Source organism: Choloepus didactylus, chromosome 6 (assembly GCF_015220235.1).
Source record: "Choloepus didactylus isolate mChoDid1 chromosome 6, mChoDid1.pri, whole genome shotgun sequence".
Lineage (NCBI taxonomy): Eukaryota > Metazoa > Chordata > Mammalia > Pilosa > Megalonychidae > Choloepus > Choloepus didactylus.
Window position 1 is genome coordinate 6,513,033 of NC_051312.1, and position 15,268 is coordinate 6,528,300.

Consider the following 15,268-nt stretch of genomic DNA (forward strand, 5'->3'; position numbering starts at 1 on the left):
AGAAGTTTCACAGAAGCAATGGACATATGCTAGAACCCCAAAACCACAGGCCATCCACGACACTCCCAAAGCAATCAATCACAAGGCACACCACCCTGTAATAGCAACGCAAGACACAAAGAGAGGGAGGCCCTCCATCTCTACCCAAGATGGAGTAACAAGAACCACATATGCCCTCTGATCGGCAACAACTAGAAATATCAGGAAGACATGTGGAACGACACTTGTCTGGACAGAAGGTAACAAAGGACAGTGATCCTCGGGAGACAGGAAGCAAAGGAGATGGGCCCTGATTGCCCCACTTTCTGCCTTCAGAGTTTCAGGCCGCAGGACAGGGAGGGGGATCCGGGTGGAGTCTGGAAGATTCCCTGAGTTGAAGAAATGGGACTTCGAGTCCACAGAGACCAGTACAGCTGAGTGTGGAGGGCAGAGTACCAAAGAAGAGAGACGTGCACAGAGGGAAATCCCAAGATCTGCAGGGAGACCCCCCCCCACCTTGTTATTTGCTGAATACAGATCAGCTCATGCTTGTGGAAACACTGCCCGAGGCTGGAGAACAACATCATCCGAACTGCCTGGCATGCTCAGGGCTGTTCCCACCACCACACCAGAAGGATCTTGCTCAGGGGTGGGGGATAATTAACCCCAGACTAAATCCTAGACCCGAAAAATTCTTAAAAGCAAGACTTGAAAGAATTAAACTCTTTACATGGAACGTAACTGCTTCTCAGAACAAAGCTCAAGAATATTTATAGGGATACAAAAATATCCAGCATGCAGCAAGGTCAAAATTTCAGTGTCTGGTGTCCAAGTAGACGTCAGCAAGCATACAAAGCAGCAGGAAAATGCAGCCACAATGAGAAGGCATCATTCAATAGAAACTGACCCCAAAGTGACACAGATGAGAGTCAGTACACCAGAACACTAACTGTATCCTGAACGTTCAAAGAGTTAAGTAAAGTAAAAAAGACCCAACTCTAGCTGCTGGGTCTCAAACGAAAATACACTGGATGAGACTAATGTTAGATTAGACAGACACGGCAGAAAAAAGATTAGTGAACTTGAGGACACAGCAAAAGAAACTATCCAATATAAAAAACAGATAAAAGAATCTAAAATAACGAAAAGTGCATTAGCACTGTCAGACAACTTCAAGCAGCCAAAAATATGTGTAAATTGGAGTCCCTTAAGAAGAGAGAGGGGGACAGAAAAAAAGTATTTGAAGAAATAATGGGCAAGTATTTTTCAAAATTGATGAAAATTATAAACCCACAGATCCTAGGAATTCAACAAACCCCGAGCCCAAAAACCACAAAGAAAATAATCAAAGCACATTATAATCAAGTTGCTTTTAAAGAGTAACGAAGAGAACATCTTAAGAGCAGCTGGGGGAGCACACTGCACACAGAGGAACAGAGGTAAGGATGACAGCAGATTTCTCTGTGGAAATGATTCATGCAGAAGACAGTGGAGCAACATCTTTAAAATACAGAAAGGAAGAAACTGTCAACCTAGAACTTTATACCCAGCAAAAATATCTTTGAAAACTACAGGTGAAATAAAAACATTTTAAGATCTACAAAGGCTAAAAGAATTCATCACTAGCAGACTCACACTTCAAGAAATATTAACGGACATCTTTCAGGCAGAGGGAGAATGATACTACAGGAAATATGAACCTAAACAAAGGAACGTAGAGAACAAGAAGTGGTAACACGTGGGTAAATACATAGACTGTTTTTCTTATTATTTACATCTCTTTAAAGATGACTATTGTGCCGGTTTGAATGTATTATGTCCCCCAGAAAAAGCCATATTCTTTGATGCAGTCTTGTGGGGCAGACGTTCTGGTGCTGATTAGATTTCCATGGAAATGCGCCCCACCCAACTGTAGGTGATACCTCTGATGAAATATTTCCATGGAGGTGTGGCCCCACCCATTCAGGGTGGGCCTTGATCACTGGAGCCATATAAATGAGCTGATGGGCAGAGGGAACTCAGTGCAGCTGAGAGTGAACTTTTGAAGAGGAGCTACAGCCAAGAGGGACACTTTAAAGAAAGCACAGGAGCTACAGATGAGAGACAGTTTGAAGATGGCCATTGAAAGCAGACTTTTGCTCCGGAGAAGCTAAGAGAGGACAAACACCCCAAGAGCAAATGAGAGTGACAGACCGGAGAGAAGCTGAAGCCTAGAGAGGAACATCCTGGGAGAAAGCCATTTTGAAACCAGAACTTTTGGAGCAGACGCAGCCAAGTGCCTTCCCAGCTAACAGAGGTTTTCCAGACACCACTGGCCATCCTCCAGTGAAGGTACCCAATTGCTGATGTGCTACCTTGGACATTTTGTGGCCTTAAGACTGTAACTGTGTAACCAAATAAACCCCCTTTTATAAAAGCCAATCCATTTCTGGTATTTTGCATTCTGGCAGCATTAGCAAACTAGAACAACTATTAAAACAGTAGCAATGTTGATGGGGTTTATACCATGTATAAGTAAGACATATAACAACAATAGCACAGAGGCCATAAAGGCTGGGAAGAGAAAGATGCTAGCATACTCTTGTAAGGTTCTTACACTGTATGTGAAGTGGCATAATACCACCTGAAGAGAAGCTGCAAAGTTAAAGACGAATACTATAAAACCTAGAGCAAACACTAAAATAAAGAGATGCGTAGCTAATACGTCAACAAAACATAAAAATCATAAGAAATGTTCAACTAGACAAAAAGAAAGCAAAGAGGAAAAGGGAACAAAGAACAGATGGGACAAACAGAAAGCAAATAGCAAGATGACAGACTTACACCTAATGATACCAAATGTAAATGTTTTAAACACCCCAATTAAAAGGCAGAGAATGTCTAACTGGCTAAAAAATAAAAGCAAGACCTAACCATGTGCTATCTATAAAAACCACTTTAAATATTAAAACACAAGTAGGTTATAAGTGAAAAGATGGAAAAATATATACCATGTGATAAAGTCAAAAGAAATCTGGAGTAGTTATTTTAATATCAAAAGTGATTTCAGAAAAAGAACATGACCAGAGATAAAGAAGGTCATTTCATAATGATAAATTAATCAAGTAATCAAGAGAAACATCACCTAAACATTTATGCTCCTAATAACAGAGCTTCAAACAACATGAAGCAGATACTGATAGACCTACATGGGTAAACTGACAAATGCACAATTAGAGACAGAGATTTCAGTACCCCTCTCTAGTAAGTAACAGAACAAAAAGACAGAAAGCCAGCAAAGCCCTGGTAGACGTGAACAACACTGCCAGCCACCACGACCAAACCAACATTTATAGAACACTCTACCCAACAAAACCAGAATACACGCTCTTTTCAAGCATTCATGGCACATTTACCAGGAGGGGTCACATTCTGAACTATAAAACAAGGCAAAATAAAATTGAAACTACTGAAGTCATACAAAGCATGCCTCTGACCACAGTGGAATTAAATTACAAATCAATAACAGAAAGACATCTAGAAAATCCCCAAATACTTGGAAATTAAAATACTTCTAAATAACCAGGGCTCAAAGAAGAAATCAAAAGGGAAATTAAAAGTACTTGGAAATGGGAGATTGAGAAGATGGTGGCATAGAGAGGAGTGGAAGACTCTTAGTCCCCCCCGGAACAATTCATAAATGACCAAAAAACTAGTAAATAACCTGGAATAACAGTGGGGAGACAAACGTGGCTGTCCGCTCATCATCCACCAACCTGAATTGGGAGGAATGCCCGAGACCACAGCATAAAATCTGTAAGTAAAACTGCGGACCCGCGCTGAGAGCCAAGAGCCCCTCCCTCACGGAAGCCACGCGGTGCACTCTCCCAGCCCAGCTCCAAGTGAGGTTTTAATATCAACTGCTCGATACAGACAGTGAATCCTCAACAAGCAGACAGAGGCTTTTAGTGACAACTGACCTTGGGAGAGTCGGGGGACGTATCTGTCTCAGGACAGGGAGCTCAGAGGATAGGATGCTATCTCTGGCTGACAGGTGAAGGGTGAACCTGGGAGTTTTTCTGTCCCTTTCTCTCTCTGTGGAGAAAACCTCAGCTGTTCTCAGCCTGCAATGCTTTGCAGTAAAGACAGCCTCAGACATTTTAAAACCAAAACACTTCGTTCACCAGAGTCACAGAAACAAAGAACTTATTGATATGCAGATGACATCTCTGGAGGGGGCATAGCTTCCCAAGAGGAAAGGGAGGGGCCCAGCTCTACTGTCCGTTTTTCAGTTTTTCCGGAACCAGACCCCAAAGCCTGGGGGAGGAGAGCCACAAGCCACACCCCCTTACACAGGCAGTGACAGGTGCATCTGCCCGGCAGAAAAGCACAGATGTCTCAATCCTCTAAGAAAAGCCATCAGGGAAACCAGATACTGAAAATATTACCTCTCTCTGTGACCTGAGCCTGTTCTCATTTGGGAAAACCTGACTGGGGTGGCCTAGGAGGTCAGATGCCTAGACAACAGAAAACTACAACCTACACTAAGAAAAATGAAGCTATGGCCCAGTCAAAGGAACAAACGTACACTTCAACTGAGATACAGGAATGTAAACAACCAATGTTAAATCAATTCAAAAGTACTTGGAAATGAATGAAAATGAAAATACTACAAATCAGAATTTGTGGGGATGCCACAAAAGCAGTACTTAGGCGGACATTTATAGCACTAAAAGCCAATACTGGAAAAGAAAAAAAAAAGTCTCAAACCAATGACCTTAGATTCCATCTGAGAATCTGAAACTAGAGAAATCAAGAAACTAGAGAAAGAAGGGCAAATTAAGCCCAAGAAAGCAAAATGAAGGAAATAATAAAGATCAGTGGCAAAGCCAATGAAACAGAAAACAGAAAAGCAATAGAGAAAATCAACGAAATCAAAATTTGGTTTTTTGAGAAGAGCAATAAAATTGATAAACCTCTAGTCAGAAGATCAGGAAAAAAAAAGGGAAGATACAAATCAACAAAATCAGGGATGAGAGAGGTGAATCTGTTACGGATTCTCTAGCTATTAAAAGGATAATAAGGGAATGTTTTGAACAACTTCATGCCTATAAATTCAACAACTTAGATGAAATGGGCAACTTCTTTGAAAGATATAAGCTCACTCAAGAAGAGATAACCTGAATAGCCCTGTATCTACTAAAGGAATTGAATTTATAGTTCAAACTTTCCCAAAAAGAACGCTCCAAACTCAGAAGTCGTCCCTGGTGAATGTGTCCCAACATTTAAGGAAAAAACTAAAACCAGTTTTACACAAACTCTTGGAGAAAACTGAAAAAGAAGACACACTTTGCAACTCATTGTCTGAGGCCAGACAGAAAGGATGGAAACGCAGTATTTCTCACCTGTGTTTGTTGAAAGGATGACATTTGCTGAAGTGAGGCATTCAAGCAGAGCTGCTTCTTCTCTCTCCTTCAGCTCCTTTCTTAACAGCTTAATTTCATTCCGAGCATTACTTTTCTCTCTCTTATCCTGGGTCTTTTTGTTTTTCACCTATAAGGGGCAGCAAAGAAAAAATAATCATTTTACCCAACTTTGAGCTTCTTTAGCTGTTTTTCATTTGCAAAGTGCTTTTATTTATAATCAGTTGGTCTGGTTCGATGAGCTCCTTAAAAACCACTTAAAAAAAATAAAAAGCTTTTCTTGAAGGAGCAACAGATGGACACAGGTGACTAAGCACCTGGCGTTCTAACCTGCCTTAAAGTCGCCAGCGACACCCAGAAAGGGAACGTTCTCATCCTCGAAGGAGACGGTACTTTTTACAGTAAACTCCTGAGGGACCAGGAATTGGGTCTCAGCAACACCCCGCACAGAGAAGAACTTAACCTGCTCTTGGGCAAGAAAAAACACCTGCCCATCTCAGGATGTGGATTTCAGTAGCTTAACAAAGAGGTTGACTTCAATTATTATTCCACATTTGTCTAGAGAGTTTTAAAAAAATTTGATCCATAAAATGCTTAACTAAACCCCAACTTACTTTAATACCGCAAAAAGACATTTACATGGATGATTGTTTGCATGTGAATATACCTCAGTAAAACTGAACTAAAAAAAAAAAAAAGACATTTAAACCTTCCCTTATTTGTGATCTCTGCTTTGGAAGAAGGGGAAGATGGGGTTTTGGCAGGAGTGATAGGAGGTATTTTACTGGGCATAACTTACAGAAAAGAAAATCTTGAAAAGCACTGATTTAAACAGGAACTAGAAAATGAAGGCATCCAAATCTCTGATGAGGCAAAGAGCACACTCCTACGCCACCTCGACCCGGGTAGCGGCCTTCACCTCCGTGGCACCCTGACTATCCTCACAGTGGCCTCTGGGGGCTCCGACTGGCTGAGCCAGAGCAGCATCTTCCTACAGGCCCTGGAGAAAGGCCTTGGACTCGCAGCCCACCCCCCACCCCCCACTCCCGCCGCCCTCACTCTTCTGAGGCTAGGACAGAAACAAGTGCAAACATGAGGTGGCGAGTCAAGGGGAGAGGTGGGATCATGGTAAACAAATGCAGGATGGGACGTACCACTTAGGAAATTATAAATCAGAGAACCAAAGAGCTCGAAGGTATTGGACCGCAAGAAAAAATGAGCTCTCAAATTGAACCTTTCATCTACCAGTTGTCCAAGAAACTGGTGCTTGCTTTCACAACGATCACGTAAAATGGACAGAAAGATTGGGCAAGATGCATAGTTCTTGCATTTTTATTTTCTGGCTCCTTTTTTTTTTTTCCCTTGCAAATATTACCTAGACAACATGACCAGTTATAGGAAGACTCTTAGAGAAACGTTTTAAGGCAGTTCCTCACCTAATTATCAAGCCACCTTGATAGATGACTCCCTGTTAAATGCTGAGAAGAGTCCTCTATCAAAATTTGGCAGTCCTGACGGCTTGACATACTGAGCCCTCTGTCTTGGGGCTTGCCCCTATGAAGCTTGTTACTGCAAAGGAGAGGCTAAACCTGCTTATAATTGTGCCTGAGAGTCTCCACCTGAGGGTCTCTTTGTTGCTCAGATGTGGCCCTCTCTAACTAAGCCACATTGGCAGGTGATCTCACTGCCCTCCCCACTACGTGGGACCTGACTCCCAGGCAATACGGGATATGACTCCCAGGGATGAATCTGGACCTGGCATCATGGGATTGAGAACATCTTGGCCAAAAGGGGGATGCGAAATGAAATGAAATAAAGTTTCAGTGGCTGAGAGATTTCAAATGGAGTTGAGAGGTCACTCTGGTGGACATTCTTATGCACTATGTAGATAACACTTTTTAGGTTTTACTGCATTGGAATAGCTAGAAGTAAATACCTGAAACTACCAGACTCCAACCCAGTAGCCTTGACCCTTGAAGATGATTGTATAACAATGTAGCTTACAAGGGGTGACAGTGTGATTATGAAAACCTTGTGGATCACACTCCCTTTAGCCAGTGTACGGATGGATGAGTAGAAAAATGGGGACAAAAACTAAATGAAAAATAGAGTGGGATGGGGGGTATGGTTTGGGTGTTCTTTTTTACTTTTATTTTTTATTCTTACTGATTCTTTCTGGTGTAAGGAAAATGTTCAAAAATAGATTAGGGTGATGAATGCATAACTATATGATGGTACTGTGAATAGCTGATTGTACACCATGGATGATTATATGGTATATGAATATATCCCAATAAAACTGAATTTAAAAAAAATTTGGCAGTCCCAATTTTTTTAGATCATTAAATAAATTGACGGAGGCAAGAAGAAACAAAGAGGAATGGAGAGGAGGCGGGGCAAGATAGCGGACTGGTGAGCTGTATGTTTTAGTTACTCCTCCAGGAAAGTAGGTAGAAAGCCAGGAACTGCGTGGACTGGACACCACAGAGCAATCTGACTTTGGGCATACTTCATACAACATTCATGAAAATGTGGAACTGCTGAGATCAGCAAAATTTGTAAGTTTTTGCGGCCAGGGGACCCGCGCCCCTCCCTGCCAGGCTCAGTCCCGTGGGAGGAGGGGCTGTGAGCTCCGGGAAGGAGAAGGGAGAACTGCAGTGGCAGCCCTTATCGGAAACTCATTCTACTGATCCAAACTCCAACCATAGATAGACTCAGACCAGACACCAGAGAATCTGAGAGCAGCCAGCCCAGAACAGAGGAGACAGGCATAGAAAAAAAACAACACGAAAAACTCCAAAATAAAAGCTGAGGATTTTTGGAGTTCTGGTGAACATAGAAAGGGGAAGGGCAGAGCTCAGGCCCTGAGGCGCATATGCAAATCCCGAAGAAAAGCTGATCTCTCTGCCCTATGGACCTCTCCTTAATGGCCCTGGTTGCTTTGTCTCTTAGCATTTCAATAACCCATTAGATCTCTGAGGAGGGCCCTTTTTTTTTAATCCTTTTTTCTTTTTCTAAAACAATTACTCTAAGAAGCCCAATACAGAAAGCTTCAAAGACTTGCAATTTGGGCAGGTCAAGTCAAGAGCAGAACTAAGAGAGCTCTGAGACAAAAGGCAATAATCCAGTGGCTGAGAAAATTCACTAAACACCACAACTTCCCAAGAAAAGGGGGGTGTCCGCTCACAGCCATCATCCTGGTGGACAGGAAACACTTCTGCCCATCGCCAGACCCATAGCCCAGAGCTGCCCCACACAACCCAGTGTGACGGAAGTGCTTCAAATAACAGGCACACACCAAAAAACTGGGCATGGACATTAGCCTTCCCTGCAGCCTCAGCTGATTGTCCCAGAGTTGGGAAGGTGGAGCACTGTGAATTAACAAAGCCCCATTCAGCCATCATTTCAGCAGACTGGGAGCCTCCCTACACAGCCCAGCAGCCCAGAACTGCCCTGGGGGGACGGCACTCACCTGCGACATAGCACAGTCATCCCTCAACAGAGGACCCGGGGTGCACAGCCTGGAAGAGGGGCCCACTTGCAAGTCTCAGGAGCCATACGCCAATACCAAGGACTTGTGGGTCAGTGGCAGAGACAAACTGTGGCAGGAGTGAACTGAAGGATTAGACTATTGCAGCAGCTTTAAAACTCTCGGATCACCAGGGAGATTTGATTGTTAGGGCCACCCCCCCTCCCTGACTGCCCAGAAACACGCCCCATATACAGGGCGGGCAACACCAACTACACACGCAAGCTTGGTACACCAATTGGACCCCACAAGACTCACTCCCCCACTCACCAAAAAGGCTAAGCAGGGGAGAACTGGCTTGTGGAGAACAGGTGGCTCGTGGACGCCACCTGCTGGTTAGTTAGAGAAAGTGTACTCCACGAAGCTGCAGAGCTGATAAATTAGAGATAAGTACTTCAATTGGTCTACAAATCCTAAAAGAACCCTATCAAGTTCAGCAAATGCCACGAGGCCAAAAACAACAGAAAATTATAAAGCATATGAAAAAACCAGACGATATGGATAACCCAAGCCCAAGCACCCAAATCAAAAGATCAGAAGAGACACAGCACCTAGAGCAGCTACTCAAAGAACTAAAGATGAACAATGAGACCATAGTACGGGATACAAAGGAAATCAAGAAGACCCTAGAAGAGCATAAAGAAGACATTGCAAGACTAAATAAAAAAATGGATGATCTTATGGAAATTAAAGAAACAGTTGACCAAATTAAAAAGATTCTGGACACTCATAGTACAAGACTAGAGGAAGTTGAACAACGAATCAGTGACCTGGAAGATGACAGAATGGAAAATGAAAGCATAAAAGAAAGAATGGGGAAAAAAATTGAAAAAAACGAAATGGACCTCAGGGATATGATAGATAATATGAAACGTCTGAATATAAGACTCCTTGGTGTCCCAGAAGGGGAAGAAAAGGGTAAAGGTCTAGGAAGAGTATTCAAAGAAATTGTTGGGGAAAACTTCCCTAATCTTCTAAACAACATAAATACACAAATCATAAATGCTCAGCGAACTCCAAAAAGAATAAATCCAAATAAACCCACTCCGAGACATATACTGATCACACTGTCAAACACAGAAGAGAAGGAGCAAGTTCTGAAAGCAGCAAGAGAAAAGCAATTCACCACATACAAAGGAAACAGCATAAGACTAAGTAGTGACTACTCAGCGGCCACCATGGAGGCAAGAAGGCAGTGGCACGATATATTTAAAATTCTGAGTGAGAAAAATTTCCAGCCAAGAATACTTTATCCAGCAAAGCTCTCCTTCAAATTTGAGGGAGAGCTTAAATTTTTCACAGACAAACAAATGCTGAGAGAATTTGCTAACAAGAGACCTGCCCTACTGGAGATACTAAAGGGAGCCCTACAGACAGAGAAACAAAGAAAGGACAGAGAGACTTGGAGAAAGGTTCAGTACTAAAGAGATTCGGTATGGGTACAATAAAGGATATTAATAGAGAGAGGGAAAAATATGGCAAACATAAACCAAAGGATAAGATGGCCGATTAAAGAAATGCCTTCACGGTTATAATGTTGAATGTAAATGGATTAAACTCCCCAATTAAAAGATATAGATTCGCAGAATGGATCAGAAAAAATGAACCATCAATATGTTGCATACAAGAGACTCATCTTAGACACAGGGACACAAAGAAACTGAAAGTGAAAGGATGGAAAAAAATATTTCATGCAAGCTACAGCCAAAAGAAAGCAGGTGTAGCAATATTAATCTCAGATAAAATAGACTTCAAATGCAGGGATGTTTTGAGAGACAAAGGCCACTACATACTAATAAAAGGGGCAATTCAGCAAGAAGAAATAACAATCGTAAATGTCTATGCACCCAATCAAGGTGCCACAAAATACATGAGAGAAACACTGGCAAAACTAAAGGAAGCAATTGATGTTTCCACAATAATTGTGGGAGACTTCAACACATCACTCTCTCCTATAGATAGATCAACCAGACAGAAGACCAATAAGGAAATTGAACAACCTAAACAATCTGATAAATGAATTAGATTTAACAGACATATACAGGACATTACATCCCAAGTCACCAGGATACACATACTTTTCTAGTGCTCATGGAACTTTCTCCAGAATAGATCATATGCTGGGACATAAAACAAGCCTCAATAAATTTAAAAAGATTGAAATTATTCAAAGCACATTCTCTGACCATAATAGAATACAATTAGAAGTCAATAACCATCAGAGACTTAGAAAATTCACAAATACCTGGAGGTTAAACAACACACTCCTAAACAATCAGTGGGTTAAAGAAGAAATAGCAAGAGAAAGTGCTAAATATATAGAGACGAATGAAAATGAGAACACAACATACCAAAACCTATGGGATGCAGCAAAAGCAGTGCTAAGGGGGAAATTCATAGCACTAAATGCATATATTAAAAAGGAAGAAAGAGCCAAAATCAAAGAACTAATGGATCAACTGAAGAAGCTAGAAAATGAACAGCAAACCAATCCTAAACCAAGTAGAAGAAAAGAAATCACAAGGATTAAAGCAGAAATAAATGACATAGAGAACAAAAAAACAATAGAGGATAAATATCACCAAAAGTTGGTTCTTTGAGAAGATCAACAAGATTGACAAGCCCCTAGCTAGACTGACAAAATCAAAAAGAGAGAAGACCCATATAAACAAAATAATGAATGAAAAAGGTGACATAACTGCAGATCCTGAAGAAATTAAAAAAATTATAAGAGGATATTATGAACAACTGTATGGCAACAAACTGGATAATGTAGAAGAAATGGACAATTTCCTGGAAACATATCAACAACCTAGACTGACCAGAGAAGAAATAGAAGACCTCAACCAACCCATCACAAGCAAAGAGATCCAATCAGTCATCAAAAATCTTCCCACAAATAAATGCCCAGGGCCAGATGGCTTCACAGGGGAATTCTACCAAACTTTCCAGAAAGAACTGACACCAATCTTACTCAAACTCTTTCAAAACATTGAAGAAAATGGAACACTACCTAACTCATTTTATGAAGCTAACATCAATCTAATACCAAAACCAGGCAAAGATGCTACAAAAAAGGAAAACTACCGGCCAATCTCCCTAATGAATATAGATGCAAAAATCCTCAACAAAATACTTGCAAATCGAATCCAAAGACACATTAAAAAAATCATACACCATGACCAAGTGGGGTTCATTCCAGGCATGCAAGGATGGTTCAACATGAGAAAATCAATCAATGTATTACAACACATTAACAAGTCAAAAGGGAAAAATCAATTGATCATCTCAATAGATGCTGAAAAAGCATTTGACAAAATCCAACATCCCTTTTTGATAAAAACACTTCAAAAGGTAGGAATTGAAGGAAACTTCCTCAGCATGATAAAGAGCATATATGAAAAACCCACAGCCAGCATAGTACTCAACGGTGAGAGACTGAAAGCCTTCCCTCTAAGATCAGGAACAAGACAAGGATGCCCGCTGTCACCACTGTTATTCAACATTGTGCGGGAAGTGCTAGCCAGGGCAATCCGGCAAGACAAAGAAATAAAAGGCATCCAAATTGGAAAAGAAGAAGTAAAACTGTCATTGTTTGCAGATGATATGATCTTCTATCTAGAAAACCCTGAGAAATCGACGATACAGCTACTAGAGCTAATGAACAAATTTAGCAAAGTAGCGGGATACAAGATTAATGCACATAAGTCAGTAATGTTTCTATATGCTAGAAATGAACAAACTGAAGAGACACTCAAGAAAAAGATACCATTTTCAATAGCAACTAAAAAAATCAAGTACCTAGGAATAAACTTAACCAAAGATGTAAAAGACCTATACAAAGAAAACTACATAACTCTACTAAAAGAAATAGAAGGGGACCTTAAAAGATGGAAAAATATTCCATGTTCATGGATAGGAAGGCTAAATGTCATTAAGATGTCAATTCTACCCAAACTCATCTACAGATTCAATGCAATCCCAATCAAAATTCCAACAACCTACTTTGCAGACTTGGAAAAGCTAGTTATCAAATTTATTTGGAAAGGGAAGATGCCTCGAATTGCTAAAGACACTCTAAAAAGAAAAACGAAGTGGGAGGACTTACACTCCCTGACTTTGAAGCTTATTATAAAGCCACAGTTGCCAAAACAGCATGGTACTGGCACAAAGACAGACATATAGATCAATGGAATCGAATTGAGAATTCAGAGATAGACCCTCAGATCTATGGCCGACTGATCTTTGATAAGGCCCCCAAAGTCACTGAACTGAGTCATAATGGTCTTTTCAACAAATGGGGCTGGGAGAGTTGGATATCCATATCCAAAAGAATGAAAGAGGACCCCTACCTCACCCCCTACACAAAAATTAACTCAAAATGGACCAAAGATCTCAATATAAAAGAAAGTACCATAAAACTCCTAGAAGATAATGTAGGAAAACATCTTCAAGACCTTGTATTAGGCGGCCACTTCCTAGACTTTACACCCAAAGCACAAGCAACAAAAGAAAAAATAGATAAATGGGAACTCCTCAAGCTTAGAAGTTTCTGCACCTCAAAGGAATTTCTCAAAAAGGTAAAGAGGCAGCCAACTCAACGGGAAAAAATTTTTGGAAACCATGTATCTGACAAAAGACTGATATCTTGCATATGTAAAGAAATCCTACAACTCAATGACAATAGTACAGTCGGCCCAATTGTAAAATGGGCAAAAGATATGAAAAGACAGTTCTCTGAAGAGGAAATACAAATGGCCAAGAAACACATGAAAAAATGTTCAGCTTCACTAGCTATTAGAGAGATGCAAATTAAGACCACAATGAGATACCATCTAACACCGGTTAGAATGGCTGCCATTAAACAAACAGGAAACTACAAATGCTGGAGGGGATGTGGAGAAATTGGAACTCTTATTCATTGTTGGTGGGACTGTATAATGGTTCAGCCACTCTGGAAGTCAGTCTGGCAGTTCCTTAGAAAACTAGATATAGAGTTACCATTCGATCCAGCGATTGCACTTCTCGGTATATACCCGGAAGGTCGGAAAGCAGTGACACGAACAGATATCTGCACGCCAATGTTCATAGCAGCATTATTCACAATTGCCAAGAGATGGAAACAACCCAAATGTCCTTCAACAGATGCGTGGATAAATAAAATGTGGTATATACACACGATGGAATACTACGCGGCAGTAAGAAGGAACGATCTCGTGAAACATACGACAACATGGATGAACCTTGAAGACATAATGCTGAGCGAAATAAACCAGGCAGAAAAAGAGAAATATTATATGCTACCACTAATGTGAACTTTGAAAAATGTAAAACAAATGGTTTATAATGTAGAATGTAGGAGAACTAGCAGTAGAGAGCAATTAAGGAAGGGGGAACAATAATCCAAGAAGAACAGATAAGCTATTTAACGTTCTGGGGATGCCCAGGAATGACTATGGTCTGTTAATTTCTGATGGATATAGTAGGAACAAGTTCACAGAAATGTTGCTATATTATGTAACTTTCTTGGGGTAAAGTAGGAACATGTTGGAAGTTAAGCAGTTATCTTAGGTTAGTTGTCTTTTTCTTACTCCCTTGTTATGGTCTCTTTGAAATGTTCTTTTATTGTATGTTTGTTTTCTTTTTAACTTTTTTTTCATACAGTTGATTTAAAAAAGAAGGGAAAGTTAAAAAAAAAAAAAAAGAAAAAAGACAAACAAGGAAAAAAAAAAAAAACAAAAAAAAAAAAAACGATGTAGTGCCCCCTTGAGGAGCCTGTGGAGAATGCAGGGGTATTCGCCTACCCCACCTCCATGGTTGCTAACATGACCACAGACATAGGGGACTGGTGGTTTGATGGGTTGAGCCCTCTACCATAAGTTTCAACCTTGGGAAGACGGTTGCTGCAAAGGAGAGGCTAGGCCTCCCTGTATTTGTGCCTAAGAGTCTCCTCCTGAATGCCTCTTTGTTGCTCAGATGTGGCCCTCTCTCTCTGGCTAAGCCAACTTGAAAGGTGAAATCACTGCCCTCCCCCCTACGTGGGATCAGACACCCAGGGAAGTGAATCTCCCTGGCAACGTGGAATATGACTCCCGGGGAGGAATGTAGACCCGGCATCGTGGGATGGAGAACATCTTCTTGACCAAAAGGGGGATGTGAAAGGAAATGAAATAAGCTTCAGGGGCAGAGAGATTCCAAAACGAGCCGAGAGATCACTCTGGTGGGCACTCTTACGCACACTTTAGACAACCTTTTTTAGGTTCTAAAGAATTGGGGTAGCTGGTGGTGGATACCTGAAACTATTAAACTACAACCCAGAACCCATGAATCTCGAAGACAGTTGTATAAAAATGTAGCT

General features: G+C 41.0%; 1 protein-coding gene across 1 annotated transcript in view; it reads right to left on the bottom strand.

Moving 5' to 3' along the window:
- Window positions 1-15,268, bottom strand: part of IGHMBP2 (immunoglobulin mu DNA binding protein 2) — a 41,692-nt gene that overhangs the window by 15,397 nt on the left and 11,027 nt on the right. The window contains exon 7 of the mRNA XM_037838333.1: window positions 5,364-5,511. Within this exon, the coding sequence (XP_037694261.1) occupies window positions 5,364-5,511 (148 nt within the window). The remainder of the gene's footprint in view (window positions 1-5,363; window positions 5,512-15,268) is intronic.